Source organism: Bubalus kerabau, chromosome 3 (assembly GCF_029407905.1).
Source record: "Bubalus kerabau isolate K-KA32 ecotype Philippines breed swamp buffalo chromosome 3, PCC_UOA_SB_1v2, whole genome shotgun sequence".
Lineage (NCBI taxonomy): Eukaryota > Metazoa > Chordata > Mammalia > Artiodactyla > Bovidae > Bubalus > Bubalus kerabau.
In genome coordinates, this window is record NC_073626.1 from 19,374,618 (window position 1) to 19,394,072 (window position 19,455).

The 19,455-nt window shown below is 38.9% G+C and overlaps 2 protein-coding genes across 3 annotated transcripts; one reads left to right on the forward strand and one right to left on the reverse strand.

The window, feature by feature from the left end:
- The first annotated feature begins 2,323 nt into the window (after positions 1-2,323).
- On the forward strand, positions 2,324-13,111 carry GMNN (geminin DNA replication inhibitor). 2 transcript variants are annotated; one of them, XM_055570790.1, is made up of 7 exons: positions 2,324-2,501; positions 4,452-4,509; positions 7,929-8,006; positions 8,634-8,781; positions 11,056-11,138; positions 11,436-11,546; positions 12,715-13,111. In XM_055570790.1, the coding sequence occupies exons 2-7, from the start codon at positions 4,459-4,461 to the stop codon at positions 12,802-12,804; spliced, it is 561 nt and encodes a 186-aa protein (XP_055426765.1). In that variant the 5' UTR covers positions 2,324-2,501; positions 4,452-4,458; the 3' UTR covers positions 12,805-13,111. The 2 variants fall into 2 exon arrangements, with proteins under 2 accessions (XP_055426765.1, XP_055426766.1); XM_055570791.1 differs by lacking the exon at positions 2,324-2,501 and adding an exon at positions 6,890-6,958.
- Positions 13,112-16,275: 3,164 nt separating this feature from the next.
- On the reverse strand, positions 16,276-19,455 carry ARMH2 (armadillo like helical domain containing 2). Its single transcript, XM_055574367.1, has 2 exons — positions 19,194-19,455; positions 16,276-17,022 (listed from the first exon to the last, which is right to left on the reverse strand). Exons 1-2 carry the CDS (start codon positions 19,453-19,455, stop codon positions 16,595-16,597), a joined length of 690 nt encoding a protein of 229 aa, XP_055430342.1. The 3' UTR covers positions 16,276-16,594.

Below are 19,455 nucleotides of genomic sequence, written 5' to 3' on the forward strand. Positions count from 1 at the left end.
CTTGGACTTGTGATTTAGCTTCTAAGTTTTGTAAAAAAGAAGTAGAAAAAACTGCCTTACCAGGCAATTAAGAGGATTTAGTAGGATCATGTACATTATGATAGTGTAGAGCAGTCAGGTCCCATGGAAACAAAATGTGAACCACTTATGTAATTACAATTTTTCTGGTAGCCATATTAAAAAAACAAAAAGTGAAATTATTTTTAACAGTATTTGTACTCAACCCCATATATCCAAAGTATTATTTCAATATTATTATTCAATATTATTTCAATACAAAAAATTATGGAAGTATTTTACATTCTTCTCACATTAAATCTTTGAAATCTGGTATGTGTTTTACATTATTGTACATTTCAGGTGTTCAACAGCCATCACGTGGCTAGTGGCCACCCAACTGAATAGCACTGGTAGAGATCTGAATTAATCTGTCACATTAATTAGTTGATCATTTAGTAGGCAAAGCAGGAGGGATCTAACCTAAGCTGGCGATACAGTTTTTTCAGACTCTGGGGGCTTCACAATTTTTGCTAAAGGATGCATCATCTCCTTTGAATTCAAAAAAAGTCAAGCAATATTAAAATTATAAAGTAAAAGTTTCTTCACACCATCCCCAAACTAACCAATCCTCTTGGCAACTACAGATAATATCTGGGGCGGTGGGCTTCATAAGATGCTTGGGAAATCAATTCTTTTATTGCTTCTGTAGATTTTCAACTATGGTAACCTCTAAATTCTACCTCTCATCATTTTCATATGGAAGACATTTTTCTTTCCCAGCTTTTAGCTCTGGAAAGAAGTAACTATGTATTTTGCTTTATACATGTTACAGACTACCTGAATATAATTTTTTATATATTTTAAAATGTATACTTATTATTTGGGTTCTTTTCATCAGTGATGCCATTTTAATCGTGGCTGAATGAAGAAATTAGAAGTCAGATTTACTGTTTTGACTGGTGTTTCAAAGTCAAATTACACAGAGGTCATCAGAATTCTTACTCTGGAAACTCAGTCATCTATTGATAGTTTTCCAATGAATGGATTGTTTCTTTATTTAGAATTTAGATTTTATGTTACATTTCACCCCAAAGATAACTAGAATCATATGATGATGCTTTGCATATTTTGAGCTCTGTCAAAAAGAAATACAGTGTGGCAGGTGGCAGGAGACGGGTACGCAGTGTCTGCAGTTGAGAAAGCATTGCTTTCAGAAAGGTGGTGCTGTGCGTAGTTACCAGCTATTTCCTTCCTTCTGAGAATGATAATTCCATGAAAAGTTAACAAACGGGAAAACAGACTTGTATTAACATTGATAGCTATGGTAGGTATAAACAAAAGATCTAACAAGACTCTGGTTATCCTAAGTGTACTATGCCCACAAAGAAAGTTGAGAAATTTGTAAAATGACTAAAACCAATAATAATAATATAAAAAGCTAGAAGTAATTAATATTTGGGCTTCGCGGTGGCTCAGGGGTAAAGAAGCTGCGTACAACTCAGGAGACTGGAGTTCGATTCCTGGGTCAGGAAGATCCCCTGGAGGAGGAAATGGCAACCCACTCCAGTATTCTTGCCTGCAAAAACTCAAGGACAGAGGAGCATGGGGGCCTACAGTCCATGGGATTGTAAAGATTCAGACACAACTGAGCAACTAAACAACAAAAACAAGGTTTTCCTGCTCCTTCAAACTGCAATGGCAGCTGTATTCCAGCGCCTAGAACAGTACTGGTAGCTCCAGGCGCTCAATCAATGGACTTGCGGCAGGATTAGGCCTTCTAGTACTACCGAAGTGAAGTGAAGTGAAAGTGGCTCACTCTTGTCCGACTCTTTGCGACCCCACGGACTATATATATAGTCCATGAGATTCTCTAGGCCAGAATACTGGAGTGGGTAGCCTTTCCAGTCTCCAGGGGATCTTCCCAACCCAGGGATCGAACTCAGTTCTCCAGCATTGAGGGCGGATTCTTTACCAACTGAGCCACAAGGGAACCACAATTTAGTCAACGTAAATAAGCCAAAATATAAAAGCTCTTAATACAATAAGGGGGCCCCGGAACAAGGATTTTCAGAAAAATAAGATGTACTATACATACAATACTTTGTTCTCTCGGTGTTTACATCCAGTGGGGGCAAAAAAACAAAAAACAAAAAAACATTCACTTTGAACGGAAGTTAGGACCGCAGGACTGAACTGGGACCTAGAACCCATCCGGGCCCAAATACACACCCTGCCCACCACGCAGGCGCAAGAGGGGGCGGAGCCGAAACGGGCGGGGGCGAGAGGCGATTCGTCGGATTCCGATAGCTCCGCCCTACGTCTAGCGTCAGGCGGTTACGTGATCGTCCAGGGCCGGCGGGAAGAGTTTCAGTGTTTTCACAGCAGCGCGCGCCCACACTGTAGCAGCTGCCGGCCCAAACGTGGGTTGGCTGTGAACCCCGCGCGTGGAGCAGCGGTCACAACTTCCTGAGTTCGATACGAGGACTGCACGCTTCCATCCGGTAAGTGTGAGAGGGGTGGCTGGAGGGGGTCCGCAGGGGTTGCTAGATGAGGCCTCTTTGGGCTGCCGCCGGCCAGAACTCACGTACTCCTCTGATGACTGCCTGGCCACTGTCGGGGTCGGGGTGAAGAGGCAATTAAACGGTCGCGGGATGGGGGAGGAGGTGAGACTGGACCCCGTCCCATTAGTTAGGTCGGTTTTGGCGCGCTTTCCCGTCCGCGCTCGCTATTGGCTGGCGGGCGCCATCCCCAGGCACGCCCATGGGTTGGAGGGCCCCGGCGCGCTGAACCTTCTGCCTCCTCTTTGGCTTCTGGGTCTGTGTCCCGAGGACAAACTGGCGGGGTCGCGGGGCGGTTTCTGTGCAGCTGGTTGGTGTGAGGGCATCAGTGTGGGTGTACCTGGTCAAGAGGAACATCATCCGTCCTCTTGAACTGGTGGAAATCCATTGTTGTTGTCTAGTCGCTAAGTCACGTCCGACTGCATGACTGTAGCCTGCCAGGCTCCTCTGTCCATGGGATCTCCCAGGCAAGAATACTGGAGTGCGTTGCCGTTTCCTTCTCCAAGGGGATCTTCCCCAACCCAGGGATCGAACCCGCGTCTCCTGCATTGACAAACTGTTTCTTTACTACTGCGCCTCCGTGATGGTCCGCTAACTGGGCTCATGGGAGAAGATCCCTGAATCCTGCGTCTGCTCATTTAAAGAAAAAATGAACGTGGTGACACTTGGTTTCATCAGTTTATCAATATTTCCTTGGACTCAGTCCTATGCCAGGGTTTTCCATCTAAAATAAAACTAGATAATGAAAAGTAAGGGTGTCGGCGGGAGTGTAATGAGCAAGTGAAGAGTTAGGTTTGACCCGTGGCTTTCAACTCTTTAAATCATGACGTGTACTAAATCACATTTTTTACATCGCAATTTAGGACGCATTCCTCAGCTAAATTAGAACCTTCAGGAAGCAGTATTTATTCCTCCTATGCCATACACTTTGATGTTTTAAACACCCACTAAGTGATTTTGGAATCCCAGGCTGCGACCGGCAGTTTGAACAACACTGCCCTGGCTCAGCCCGACCAGCATTTGCTAAACATTAAACAGACTAGAAAATAGGATGCGTCACAGCATTAGACTTTCTTTGCTGGGCTTTTTTGATAGCATTTGTGTGTGCTGGTGCACAGCGTAAAATGTATTCACATGGGATGGGTCACAGTCAAAGTTTAGCAGTCACTGCACTGAGTAAAGAAAGGCATGGCTACAGAAATCAGTGAGATCTGTATGAGAGACAGATGAGAGAAGAGAGATGGCTGAGGAGTTCACTTTTGGGTTTGGAGTGAGTGGAGCCCAGTGTTCTGGTTAATAAGATTGCAGAGCCCTTTGTCTCCTCCCTTTTCTTTGCATCCATCAGTACCTCAGTTAATGGTGGCTAAACATTCCCTACACATGGAAATGCATAATCTTATTTGATTAGATACTAAGTCAGTATTAAGTTATTGCTGGTTACCAGAGCCAAGTTTATTATAGCTTAAATCTGCCTTTGAAACAGCAAAGTTAGGTTGCTGTTCTTGACCTGATCATACCCGAATGTCTGTGTTTAACTTTTCCCACTGACCATTTTTCAGATCTTTGGGAGATCTGCATTTAATCCAGAACACCATCATGTTTTGTAAATTTGCTTAGAATACATATTTTCTCATATATAACAAAATTTTACCAGTCAGAATTATTTTGTGTGTGTGTGTGTATGTATAAAGTAGAGATATTAAGAGTCATTAGCTTTAGTCACTTGTCACTGACAGGGCTGAGTTTGGGTACAGTGAGAAAAGATTCCAGCTTTTTTATCATTATGATTTTTTAATTTTAATTTTTATGATTGTACTTTGAACAAAAAACTGAATTTCACTTTCTGATGCAGATTATTCTGTTTTTGAATTGCTCGTCTTCTGTTTTCGTCAGGTGTGTAATGAGTCACAGCATGAAGCAGAAACAAGAAGGACTCCAAGAGAATGTAAAGGTATGTGATGCAGTCATTTTCTCCTGTTGTAGAAAGCAGGTAGGTAGATGTTTTTTGACATAATTTTGTCAAATTTAACTTGGCTATAATTTCTATGAACCTTGACTTAACTAAATTTTGAGTCTGAGGGCAAGAGGACTGTTTAAAAATGAATTATGGTTGAATATTAAGTTTTGTGGTCCAGGTACATAGGATGTTTTTCCATTTGGTTAGCTCTAAGTATTTTGTTCTTTTTAATACTATTGTAGCTGGAATCATTAATTAAATTTTTGGTGTGGTCATTGCTGCTATATAGAAATGCAGTTGACTTTTGTATCTTGATCTTGTTTCTTTCAACCTTGCTGAACTTATTAGTTGTATTAGTAAATTCCTTAGGGTTTTCTATATACAAGACTTTTTATTCCTTTGTTTTTACTCTTATTCATGAGATGATTTTATTAAAATCCTTTGTGTGTATATTCAGATTAGATCTTTGATCACAGAGACATTTTGCATTATTACCTTGCCTTAGTATCTTCCTTAAATTATTTTTCTTGAATAATAGTTTGTACTGATAATATGTGAATTTGATTCCATCATCTTCCATAATGGGTAATAACATCTTCCAATTGTGCTTTGTATGTGTATGTTTTTTTTAAGCTTTTTATTAGGAAAATATTAAAAAATAGCAATTTAATCTCAGTTTACTTCCCCCATTTTCAGCAATTATCAGTATATCAGTTCAGTTCAGTTGCTCAGTCATGTCCGACTCTTTAAGACCCCATGGACTATCAGTAAATGGCAAGTCTTATTTCATCTCCATCTCTATTCACTCCCTCTTTCTTCCACTGAATTATTTTGAATCAAATCCCAGACAAATAATTTATATAATTCCAGCAGAGTCTAACATTTAAAGAGAAGTCGAATATTTAGTAGCTATAGTACAACTATCTGGGATATAAAAGGACCTGGGTTCTGCTTGGTTCTGCCTCCAAAACTGTGATGTTGGGTGAGTTATTTAGCATCTCCGCCTCAGTTTCAGTTCAGTTCAGTTCAGTCGCTCAGTTGTGTCTGACTCTTTGTGACCCCGTGAATCGCAGCACGCCAGGCCTCCCTGTCCAACACTAACTCCCGGAGTTCACTCAAACTCACGTCCATCGAATCGGTGATGCCATCCAGCCATCTCATTCTCTGTCGTCCCCTTCTCCTCCTGCCCCCAATCCCTCCCAGCATCAGAATCTTTTCCAATGAGTCAACTCTTCGCATGAGGTGGCCAAAGTACTGGAGTTTCAGCTTTAGCATCATTCCTTCCAAAGAAATCCCAGGGCTGATCTCCTTCAGAATGGACTGGTTGGATCTCCTTGCAGTCCAAGGGACTCTCAAGAGTCTTCTCCAACACCACAGTTCAAAAGCATCAATTCTTCAGTGCTCAGCTTTCTTCTCAGTCCAACTTTCACACCCATACATGACTACTGGAAGAACCATAGCCTTGACTAGACGGACCTTTGTTGGCAAACTAATGTCTCTGCTTTTCAATATGCTGTCTAGGTTGGTCATAACTTTCCTTCCAAGGAGTAAGCGTTTTTTAATTTCATGGCTGCAGTCACCATCTGCAGTGATTTTGGAGTCCAGAAAAATAAAGTCTGACACTGTTTCCCCATCTATTTCCCATGAAGTGATGGGACCAGATGCCATGATCTTCGTTTTCTGAATGTTGAGCTTTAAGCCAACTTTTTTACTCTCTTTCACTTTCATCAAGAGGCTTTTGAGTTCCTCTTCACTTTCTGCCATAAGGGTGGTGTCATCTGCATATCTGAGGTTATTGATATTTCTCCGGGCAATCTTGATTCCAGCTTGTGCTTCTTCCAGCCCAGCATTTCTCATGATGTACTCTGCATAGAAGTTAAATAAACAAGGTGACACTCATCTGTGAAATGAGTGAGTTGGACTGAAGCTAGTCCGTAAGAGTATATTTTAGGAGGTCGTGGATTCCTTGCCAGTCATACACAAAATGCTATGTGTGTGCTTGTTTTGTTGTTACTGTTTTCTGAGGGGGGTTGCAAAATATAAAATTGGTTTCTAAAAAGATTAAGACTCATTAATATATGAGAACCTTTCTGGCTGTAAAGAGCTTATTCTAATGCAAGATCTGTATGAATAAAATGATAATAGCAATATTACATTTGGGTGGCTGGATGCTATAAAGCTTGCAGTTGTGAAAGTTAAATCTTGGAAATGGTCATTTAGTGTTTCAGTCATTTATCTTAGTAGCAAGCATTTAAATAAATTAACATCTCCTATTATTAAAAGGTTTCAAAGTTGTATTTTCTTCTGTTTGTCTGGAGACTGTTGACTAATCTAAATTGTATCTGAAATGTTGGTGTAATATTTGTTCTCACAGTAGCCAGTGTTTGTTCTTCAGTTCAATAGTGAGATGATAATCAGCAGTAGAAACTTGACCGTGGGAAAGGTGAGCTCTGGTCCTGTGAAGTGCAGTGTGGAGTCAGTAACTTTCTCACGCTGCTTTGGTGTCATGTTCTTACTAACTTTGTTTGAGTATTCGCTATTGTTTGCTATCCCATGGTGGCAGTATAACTAATGATTTTTTGCAAATATAGTAGAGAGATCTTTTAGATCAGGAAATCTACAGGAAGGTATTTACATATTACAAGGAAGGCAATTTTTTTCCTGAAACAGTAGCTTGGGCATTTTGGAATTCTAGTATGCCTCAAACACTGACATTTTTGCTGTCTGCTAATGAATGGTCTTGAAGCAAACTGCTTCTGCACTCAGGTAAAGGTTGAGGGGGAGAAGCAGGTCTTCTTACATGTGTAATGTTATTAACGTTACATTCTTCTGGTGAATTCATTATAAATACGTTAGGGGATATTCACAATTTAAAGAAAGCCTGAGGGGAATCCTTTTGATTAGGGGAGAGAAATATTTTGCAATGTAAATAATTAACGCTTTCCTCCAATTTACCCCTTTTGTGGGTTTATGCCATAATTGTAATGATATTTGGTACATTTCTAGTTTCTGTGTGGAAGATCTTTTTTTATAAGACGCAATACAGATATTTCTGGTACTCTGTAATTTCATCATATATGAAGAATTAGAACTTAAAAATGTTGTATTTTTGTTTGAACTAAACAAATGACTGTAGCAAGAACATATATTGAAATGGGAGAAGAATGACTTGTTTGTGTCAAGTTTGAGTAATATGATTTATTTTTAGAATTTCTTCAAACTTTATTAGAATTTTAGGGAAATAATAAGTTTGCTAGTTGATCACACCATGTGTAATTTTATAAAATTATATACCATATCAAACATTAGTGTCCTTTGGGTTGTTTTGTTTTTTGTAAATTATAGTAGGATTAAGATAGTAACAGTCCATATAGTAACTTAGTAACCAGATAATTTATTATGTTGACTTTCAGAGTAGTCCTGTTCCAAGAAGAACTCTGAAGATGATTCAGCCTTCTACGGCTGGATCTCTAGTTGGAAGAGAAAATGAGGTGTGTATTGTTAAGCTAGAATGGGGTACAGATGATACTGCACTTACATTAAAAACATTTCAAAGACTTACTTGGTCATAAACACCTAAATCATTGAAATTGGGAAATAATTTAGGGATAACCATTGTATATTCCCCACAGAAGTGGTTTTTGTTTTAATTTCAGTTAAGGAAGTTGAAAGTTGGTATGAATATCTGTAGTAGAACTGGGATAATAAATTATGAGTTAACCTATAGGCATAATGTTTGATTTCTTTCTCTTTTTTTTTAAGAATAAAATGTTGGATTCAGTCATTTACCCATGTATATAAATAATGAAATCATGGATGAGGGTTTCTAGACTTTTATGGGTTGAAAATCATGCCTTCCCATGTTACTGAATTATTTAAGTAATGAAAATGAATTCAGCTAAGCCTTAGACCCAAGTCTAATCTAAAACAATTGCTGTAAATAAAATTCCTAAAATATGATTATACATTTTTGTAGAGTTTTGAATTTATAATTTTTTAAAAGAGCCAAAGATATCAAAAAGAGATATGAATGCTTTAGTTTTAATTCAAAAGAGACAAAGCTATTCAGCTTTCTTGTTCATTAAACAAAATGACTGATGTACATATTTTCCTTATAGTTGGTTAAAGGCTTGTCCAAACAGAAACATTGGAATGACCAGTTAATATCTAAGACTTCCAGCTCTGGAGTTGTTACTGACCAAGAATGTAGTAGAAGTAAAACTCTTGGAGGAGTCAGCCAAGAAGCATTTGATCTTATGATTACAGGTACAAAAAAATATGTATATATGCAGCTTTTATCTTAAAAACTTAAATTATAATAAGGGTAAATATTATTTGTTGTTATGAATTCTGCCTACAGCTTTTTAATCTATTAAAATATTTTGCTTTAATGTTTTTGATAATTTAAAGTTTCTTATGGTTGGAAATATATAAAATGTAAATTTGGACAGGTCCTATGGTTTGGTAAGATCCATATATGGGTGAAATATTAAAGGAAAGGATAGTGAATAATATGGCAGCTTTGATATTGGACATTTAAGACTTAGAAATAGTCTCTTCAGAAGAAAAGTGTCTAGAGAATGAACTTGTGGAGAGGAGCTTGAAGAAAAGATACCAGGAGAATGATATAAGGGAACAATAGGAACAATAAGAGTAGTGAAGATGAGTGAGAAGCATGTGCCTGTGAGAATTACTGGTTTTAATGGAATGGCAGTGGAATTCAGAAAAGGAAGCTAGTGATGTATAAGTATTATGGAAGGTGATTACTTCTATTCTAATAATGAGTCATTGGATATTATTACTGAGGAAAAAATGTGAGACCTGGAGAAGTTAATGGTTTTACCCAAGAATACAGTGATATTTGGGCTCATTTTGAGTTGCCTGTATGACAGTGGGGGAAAAAATAAGTAGATGGTGGGTTTTTAAGGCAAAATTAAGAAAGGTTGATTGCATACAAATAAGAAGTTATAATAATGTAAACTAAGCAACAGGATTTGTGACACTCATCTGATTTGGCTAAAATTAATGAAGATTGATAGGAAGTAATAACTAAAGTTAAATATGGAAATAAACAACTCAACTATATATCATATTGCTATCATAACCACATAGAAAAAAATTAATCCATATAACTTGAACACAGAACTCTTGACTATACACCCTCAGTGGGATATATTGTGAGGGCTAAAAGAACTACAAAGACATCTTGAATTTAATTTTTGTTGTTAGTGGTATTGCTATAGTAGCAGTTATGGGGGAAATTTGAGTATATTTTAGGATTGAGCAAATGGGTTGGGTTCATGGTATGGTGAAGGGAGATACAATATGTAATGGGGAAGGAAAGGAAGAACTCTGTTGTGGAACTGGAATTGGGAGTGTTGGTATGAACTGATTTTTTTTTTTTTTTTTAAAGAATCTACCTCTGCCAGTGAAAGAGCCCAGAAACAATGGCACCTAAATAACAAGAAGCACAATCACACCCAGTTCTTGGTTTGTAAACAGTACTCTCCACTAAAGCTCCCTGGAGAAAGGGCTGCTTCCAGGACTGGGGCAAGCTCACTATAGAGTGAGCTTGTAATCTCTTGTGTTAGAAAACATAAGAAATCTCTTGTGTTAGAAAACCAACAACTGATGCAGAGGTTAAACGGATAAGGAGACTGCTTTAAAGGATCCCCTTGGCTAAATTAAGGAAAGTTTGAGCATCAAAATGAATGATGACAAAAATGGATTATAATACACTGAATTAGAAAAGAGTACATGAGTCCCTTCTGATAATTTTCTTCTCAATTGGGGTAGGGGATGTTCTTTGACTGAATAATGCCAATTACTGAATATAGAAGGGACTACATAAATGGAAAATCACTTCTTTTTCATCCACCATAGAAACAGTAGATTTAAGAAATATTAGTGGAGCTAAAACTGGATGAAAGTTTGTTAGGGAACTGGATATAAACACCACAGACTAAAAATTTTACTCCATAGATCATTTACTTGTTACTGAAGGAAAAAAGTGTCTTTACAAGGGAGAAATCATCTTAAATGATTGAATATAACATCTGGGATTGTGACAGATTAGTATGTTCTTCTTCAGTGGTGCACTGGGAAGGATACAAGGTGTTTACACAGTGTCCTTGCCAACATCTATAGCTTGAACCTAATAATGAAAATGGACAAATCCAAATTTAAGGGCACTGTAAAAATAACTGATCTGTACTTCTCACAAATGTCACTGTTAAAAAAAAGTATGACGACACATAGCAAATGCAGCAACAACCTTTAACAATCTAGGTGCAAGTTACATGTGTACTGTTCTTGTGCTGGAATTGTTTGAAAGATTTAAAATCTTCAAAACATTGGGGAAAATAAGAGAAAATACTGATTTGGCTTTCTAACTTTAATGTTTTTTAAAAATGGTATTACTAAGTACTGAGTAAGACTAAATTTTTTTTTAATAGACAAAACGTTACTGGGTTTTTACAGCAGTATATATAAACAGTAGTGATTTTCAAAGTTACACTGTAAAACATTCATTTATTTTAGAAAATCCATCCCCTCAATATTGGAAAGAAGTGGCGGAAAAACGGAGGAAGGCTCTCTATGAGGCACTTAAGGAAAATGAGAAAGTATGTACTGGATATAATTTGTGACATTTTTAAACATTCCGGGATCATTTTTCTTCTGCTGTCTAAGATATATTACTAGAGCAATATAAACCAGATGTAATGTTGGCCTAATAAAAGTTTAATTAAGCAGAACTGCTACACAAAAAGAAGCCTATTGTGTTGAGAGCCAAGGACAGCACCTTTGTTAGGAACTTTGCCCTAAATGTGTCTGTCATTTGTATACTTGGAGCCATATGATTTAGTTTACAGCGTTGCAAATCTGTGAGATACTGAACTATTTTGATTTATGTCACATAGCTTCATAAAGAGATTGAACAAAAGGACAGTGAAATTGCCCGCCTGAAGGAGGAGAATAAGGAACTGGCAGAAGTAGCAGAACATGTTCAGTATATGGCAGAGATGATACAGGTAGGCGTCTTAACCTTCTGACTCAGAGCCGTCTGTTTTCCTATCAAGTCCAGGTAGTGTGAGCAGAAAGTGTTCTAGGATCAGATCTCCTGGTTTGAGTCCTAGCCCCCTGCCTCGCGCCATTGAGTTAGAGTTAAGCAGGTTGTTCATCCTGTCAGGGCTGCATTTTCCTCATCTATAAAATGGGAGTAATAGCGCCTACTTTCTAGGCTTCCTGTGAGAATAATGAGTTATAATAGGGAGAAAATTGAGAGAACTGCCTGTATACAGTGAGAACCCAATAACTGTTAGATGCTGTTGTTTATTATTATGAGACAAAAGAACACCTGTTTTCTTGTAGAAATATAAAAAGGAATTATATCTGAAAAATAGAGGGAATTTATTATATTTCACAGGTGTCAAATTTTCAGACAGGCTTTTTTTTTTTTCATTTTTATTGGAGTATGGTTGGTTTATAGTGTGTGTTAGTTCCAGGTACACAGCAGAGTGAATCAGTTACACGCACATATATATACAACCAGATATACACAGTTTTAATTTTAACTATAATGCCAATGAGACATGATGGGCACTTACAAAACTGGCATTAATAACTGGTGTACTGAATAGCTTTGTTCATCTTATCTGACTTTTTTTAAAATTTAGAAGTAACTAATGTGTTTATAAGTATTACCCTGATGACTGTTAACTTTACCAGTCTTAAAAACTAGGTCTTAAATTTATTCATGTCTGCAAAAAATCATCTTGTGGTTAGGAAGGAAGTTTTTCAAATCAAAACTTTTCTTGTACTGAATTTCTGCCTTACATTTTAGAATAAAGTTTTCATTTGGAAGCGCTGTAGTAACTCTCTTAACTGCCGAGGGAGTATTGGTCCAAAGCAGATAGGAAACCTGGTTCCTTACTGTAGTTTGAGAAGTACTGGTTTGAATTGTATTCTGAAAGCATCTCAGTACTTAAAAATAAGCAAATTTGTAAACACTGACTTTGCAGAAATAGGATCTAATATGGTTAGCACTTCGATATAACACATGCCTGCTTGTAAGTGAATTTAGTAGAGACAGTATGAAATGAAACTTATCACAACAGTGAGGGTCCTTATATCAGCATAGTAATAATGGACTTGGATTGCAAAGTTTTTAAAAGAAATTATTGGTTTATTCTTTAAAAGAGGCTGAGTCATGAACCTCTGGACAACCTTGAATCACCGTATAGTCAGGAATTTGATCCTGAACAGGCAACTGCTGAGGATTCTGAGTGAAGTAGAAGACTCAGAAATTGGTGGTACATGTGCTGAAGAAGTTGTCGCTTCCTCTACAGATGTAAAACCGAGTATATGAAATTCAGTAACTGCCAAAGTTTACCTCCGCTGTAGTTCTTTGTAGCAGAACAAATAACTTTATAATGAAAACTTGTTATCAGACTTTCTTGTTTGTATCCTGGAACCCTATTATTGTATTAAAATACAAATACTGTGTATTTTTAATCTATGGTGTTTTGTGTAAATAGCATTTTCTCAGTTGTCAGACATGACTTGTGTATATAATAAATAAACTTCATTCTGTTGAGTTCTGTGTGTATCTTGGAAGAATGAAGTATAAAGAGTCTCTGTAGAAAATTTGTCTATTTCTGTGCTTTTTGTTTTGTTTCCTTTTCTGTTCTGCTAACTAGCTTGGAAGAAAACAAGGGAAAATGACTTCTCCCTCTTTGGACTGAGATAGCTAGGTTTTCCCTCTTAAACCTGGCTGCATCTCAAGCTCACTGGAGGGAAATTGGATTTCCAGACTCCAGGCCCCGGTAATAGGACCAAGTAGAAGTGTGAACATCTAGAGGTCCCAAAGCTCCCCAGGTGAATCTGACTAGCCACGGGACGGCTCAACAGGCTGGTGGGATCCTGCTCTTCTTAGGAGGGTAAAATGCTGGGGGGGTGCTGGTGGCCTAGAAAAGCAGAGGGTGGAGCAGATAAAGAAATGCAGGAATAACAGGGTTCTGAAACTTTCTGTTCACACATTTCACATACCGGTGTAGACAAAGTGTGTATATTGAAGTAAGAGGGTGAAATGAAGGATGTTTTGTAAAAAGAAAAGGACAAAAGGGAAATTGAGAAGTATACAGCATTGGGATTGAGTAAGTTCTGTGGACAGCATACAAGCAACTTTGTGTAAATTGACAATAAAGAGCAATATCAAGCTTTTAAGGATTACTTTAGGCATGTTATTCTTCTAGAACTTCAATTTTCTTATCTCTAATATTGAGGTAAATCCCATCCCTGTGTTTGTGAGGACTAAAAATTTTAAATTATGGAAACTTATTAACCTATAGCAACATTGTCCAATAAAGTTTTCTGGGATGCTGGAACTGAGTTGTCCAGTATAATACCCAGGTAGCCTTGAGTACCAAATGTGGCCATATGAATGAGGAACTAACAGTTTAGTTTAATTTTAATTTATATTTTAAAGAGCTATGTGAGGTCAGTGGCTGCTGTATTAGTGCAGCTCTGTATATTTTAGATTTGGTCTATTAGCCCAAAGAGAGAATTGAGGAAGAATAGATAAATTTTTCATTGTTTTTTTACCACAATAAAAATAATTTTTAAAAAGAATTAAGGATATTCTTGATTAGAGGGAGAGGGGACTCAGAGGAGTTTAGAATGAGTGGTAAAGAGGAGAGCTAAGTAGAATAGGATGACTTGGCAAATAGTATTTCTGGAAAATGTCAAAAATGGATTGCTAAGATTTGGTAGCAGGGAGCAAAAGAGGAGGGAACTGAGGATTTTAAAATTTAACGTCAGAGCTAAAACTGTTAATCTTCTAGAAGAAAGTAGGAAATTTTAGTGATCTCAGATTTGGTAAAGATTTCTCCAAAAGGACACATCACTAATTATACCATAAATCGGGTTGCATAAAAATCAAAAATTTCTCTTTGAAATTTTTGAATGCAAAGACAAGCCACAGACTGGAAAAAAATACTTGTAAAACATACGCAACAAAGGATTTCTATCTATAAAGAACTTAAAACTCATTAAGTAGATAGACCACCTTTTCTTTAAGTGGAGGAAAGGTTGGCCCCTTGGAGAGCATATGTACAGATGGCAGGCAAGCACGGGGAGAGATGGCGTTGTTGGTCACCGGGGACGCGCGAGTGAAACTGCAGTGAGAGAGTGTCACGTGTGCATCAGAATGGCTCACGTGTGAATAAAACCTCACAGTACCGAGAGTTAAGGATATGAAACCACTGGGACTCTGGCAGTGCTGGTGGCAATATTAAATGCCACAGGTGCTGTTGAACTGTGCAACAGGTCCTTAAAAATTAATCATATACATTCTATATGATCCAGCCATTCTGCTCTTACCTGAGGGAAATGAAAGCATAAGTCCTTTATGAAGAGTAGCAAATAAAGCCCTTGTGCTCGAATTGCTATCTAGCATTTGCTTCTAAGAGAATCCTTACAAGGGACAACAAAGAGAAATAACCATTTGTTACAATTTTGGTAGGCCAGCGTAAAATCACAGCTTAGCATAAAAATGCCTCAAGGCCCAAATCTGAACCTGTTTTTCATCAGAGACCCAGCATTATCTGACTCTGAATTACAAAAGCATTTGGAAAACGTAATTTCTGTGACGCAGTTTCTAAATGGGCCTTCTGATTTCCAACCCTGATCTATAAACTGAGTTCTAGTTTGAGGAAACTGAGTTACACAGTTCACAAAGTCCACAAAGGATGAAAAGTTTCAGTGACTCAGCAGCAGAACACAGTTTTTCCTGTTTCAAGTTTTGAGACAATTTCCCCAGGGAACCTCATGAATCCACATGATGTGAATAGCACAACAACATTCCTGTAATAAAGATCATGGACCTACACTTTGTCCAGGCCCCTCAGTGAAAGGTGAAAGCATGACACTGAGTTTAGTCAAGGCATGTCTGAAAGACAAAAGTATTCAGTTCAGTCTCTTGATGGCTCCAATTTAAGCTAGAGGTAAATATTAGGGTGGTTAGAGACACAAACCGAGAAGGCAATGGCACCCCACTCCAGTACTCTCACCTGGAATGCCATGGACGGAGGAGCCTGGTGGGCTGCAGTCCATGGGGTCGCTAAGGAGTCGGATGTGACTGAGTGACTTCACTTTCACTTTTCACTTTCATGCATTGGAGAAGGAAATGGCAGCCCACTCCAGTGTTCTTGCCTGGAGAATCCCAGGGCCGGGGGAGCCTGGTGGGCTGCCATCTATGGGGTGGCACAGAGTTGGACACGACTGAAGCGACTTAGCAGCAGTGGCAGAGACACAAAAAGCTACAAATCCTTTAAGCGCTTTTTCATAAATATTTTTTGTAACAAAGCTTTTGATGAGGCTGGACAGTACGGAAGTGCAAGTTTTCTTTTACATATTTTCTAACAAAATACGGACGGTGAAAATCCAAGAGGCGAGCTTTAGGCTGTACTTTGGGTGTCTGTACGTACACATAATACTCCATCTCTTTCCAGAGCTGGACCAATGGAGGTGAGCACTGCTCCCATGAAGTGTGAGTTCCCCTGAACTGGTCAGCCTGATGTGCAGTAAGATCATGTCTGAAAGCCAAACATGGCCTCAGCCAAGGATGTGGCACCTTGAAGGCTGGCACTGAAACAACACAAGGATGCGTACGAGTAGGGTGACAGCATCCACTATAGATCAACAGCATCCATCTACATCCACTGTAGCATCTGTTGTGGCTGTGAGTTGGGTTTGGGTTTGGCATTTCTGGGTGCCTTAGCTAAATGTCAGTAATAACCACACCCACCAAACACACCACTGCTTCTAACAGTTACATAGGTAATGTATCTTCCAGTGAGTTCTCATTTTATAAACTTAATTTTCATGAGGTTATTTCAACAAGGGCGCTTTTCATAAGTTTGGTTAATCACAGTAATGTTGAAAATGAATATACAGTTTTTCAACCACCTAAAAGAAAACGCTGAAGAATAACGTTACCAGCTCTTGTTATTTATTTCAGTTTTCCAGGGTAATACAGTGGGGTGCAGGCAGTGGCATCAGGTAGCTGGGTTTAGAGAAATTAATGCCTGTGGAAACCAATGAGGAAATATAGCACCTCTGCAAAATTCTCAGGCCATCCAGACCAATTCTCACTGGCCAGTATTTGCAAGTGATATTTCAGAGAACTGCAGTGTTTAAGCTCCTGCATGCAAGGCAAGTTATTGCATGTCATGACAGAGAGAACATAGCAACCCCAGAATTTAACCAGGAGGCTGCTGTTTGTTTCACTTTTCATTGTAGACTCAGATGTGTCATTAAAAAGATCAATGAGAATAGGAATAAACTGCAAATGTTTGGCTCTTCTCTGGTTGACAGGGTTTAAGTAACACCAAGATGCGACACTTTGGAGCAGCAGGATCTTTATTTTTGGTACCATCTCATAATTTTGCAATAAGTGAGCTACTTCTTTCATGTACTCAGCTGCAAAATTTCCAGCAGTGGGTCCTCCTGTAAAACAAAGCATTTGCATTTCCAGAAGTATTTGATATGTCTAGTAGCTAGTAACATGAGTGCTCCTGTGTTACACTCAGTTCTCCTCTCCCCCGCCACCCCAAACTCCACGTGCTGCTCTGAAGTTGAGAATGTGTACGTTGATCAGCGTGGGGTTACATGAAGAGCACTGGGAGGTCCCTGCCTGCTCAGAGCTCTTCCCTGGTTCCCTCATTGGCACCTGTCAGTACTGCAAGATGAATAAAGCCTGGCTGTGTTCACCTTGCAGATCTCCCTCACAGTTTCATTCCCGAGTCTCGGTCTTCAGTGCTTGAAGAAGTACCAGAACATTAGCACAAACAAAGGAAAAACCAACAGGCTGAGCTGCAAGGTCAGGGTCTAACTGGCAAGAGAGGTTTTTTCCAAGCTGTCCATCACTGTTCTGTTCTCCTTAACGTGTTTCTCAGCCCGGCTCTTGCAGATCTGGGGCCAACCTGGTCCTTGACTCCACTCCCATCCTATACCTGAACCCCAGATCTTCCTAGTTCAAATCTTGAACTCTGAGAAGGTCATAGATAAGAAGGCGCTGATGAAGACAGTTTAGATGGTGAGGAGCAGCTGGCACAGTGGTCTGGATTCTAGCCACTGGAGTTTTGACCTGGCTTGGATTTCTCTTATTTGTACTACCACAGTTTCATGGTTTTAAGAATTTTCTCTGATGTAAAGTGTTAGCGAAAAGCTGGCATGAGCCCTTTTCGTTGTTCTGCACATGTAATTAAAGGATTCTGATCCCTATATAATTAGCTAACTCTTACCCCCAATGCTGACCACAGCTCTGTTGTGAACTGAGCCTGCCTCATTAGTGGTTACGATTTATCCTCCTGCACATGGGCATTCTCCGGAGTTTCTGTCTTCTCTCTGGTTCTGTGCTAGTGGTTCTTAATCATTCTGGCACCTTAGGACCCATTGATCTTTGTAAACAGTAAATGTTTTCTCTCATGGACACCATTCTGTGGAAGTAGTCTATCAAACGGCATCAAAATAATTCATTTTCCCATTTAAAAAATAATCTACCAATGACACTAACAGCTACCAACAACAGCTTCTAATTAGATGTGTTATTGAGGGCTGTCTATAAATATTTTTTTACACATCCTGACATTTATTAGAAAAAAAAAAAAGTGAAGAGAGTTTGGATTTGACAGAACAGTGTGTCTTTAAATGGTTTGTGTGAGTCGCTCAGTTGTGTCCGACTCTTTGCTACCCCATGGACTGTAGCACACCAGGCTCCTCTGTCCATGGGATTATTCAGGCAAGAAAACGAGTGGGTTGCCATTCCTTTCTCTAGGAGATCTTCCCAACCCAGGGATAGAACCCAGGTCTCCTGCATTGCAAGCAGATTCTTTACCATCTGAGCTACAAGGGCCCTTAAATATAATTTCAACCCTTACTGCTTAATTTTCTAGCCAAGTGTACATTAATAGCTGTTTTTCACTAATGCACCTATTGACTTTCCTGGTATTAATAAGTGTTTTAAGAGCCTAAAGTTCTGATTTTTCTAAACTATTGCCTGTGTAATGCATTTTTTGCAAGATAAAATATAAAATATTAAGTAGTTTTTCCCTGTAAAAGGATTGACAAATCAATTCAGAATAGTCTTTGATTTTTTTATATTAAAAAAAATTTATAGGCAATTTCAGTGTATATGTGTGTATATATAATTTTAATGAATAAAAATTAGAAAGGATATCTGATGGACACATTCTTTTAAAACATGAGAGCCTTGTGTGTTAGTTGCTCAGTCGTGTCCGACTCTTTGTGACACCATGGACTGTTCAGCCTGCCAGGCTCTTCTGTCCATGGGATTTTCCAGGCAAGGATACTGGAGTGAGTTGCCATTTCCTTCTCCAGGGGATTTTCCCAACCCAGGGATCAAACCTGGGTCTCCTGCATTGCAGGCAGATGCTTTACCATCTGAGCTACTAGGGAAGCTAGTAGCTCAGATGGGAGATCCTTGAGGAGAAAGTAATTAGTAATCATCTGGTGGTACAAAGATGAAAGGCTAATAATTTAGGCAAAGGAAATGTTATCGGACCCTTAAGATGAGTGCTAGGAGACTCACTGACAGTGCTAGAACAGGCAGAAAGGCTGTGGAACGCCTCCATCAGTACCGCTGGTTCAGTCAGTACCTGTAAAGGCCAGCAGTCCGATTCTATAGGCAGCTTGAGCTCTCTGTTCAAGGGCTAGAGAATTATCCGTCAAAATATTGCCAAGCATCAGAATTTTTTCTTTATGAAAAATACTCTCAGCTGGAGGGATGTATTCTTCCTCGTTCGTAGTGCAGAAGCCCTTCACGACACCCCAGCATTTCTGGAGGCGGTGATATAGCCCCACGAAGCACTGAAGAACCTGAGTCCAAAACTGCACGAAATAAGCCTGAGTCTTTGCCAT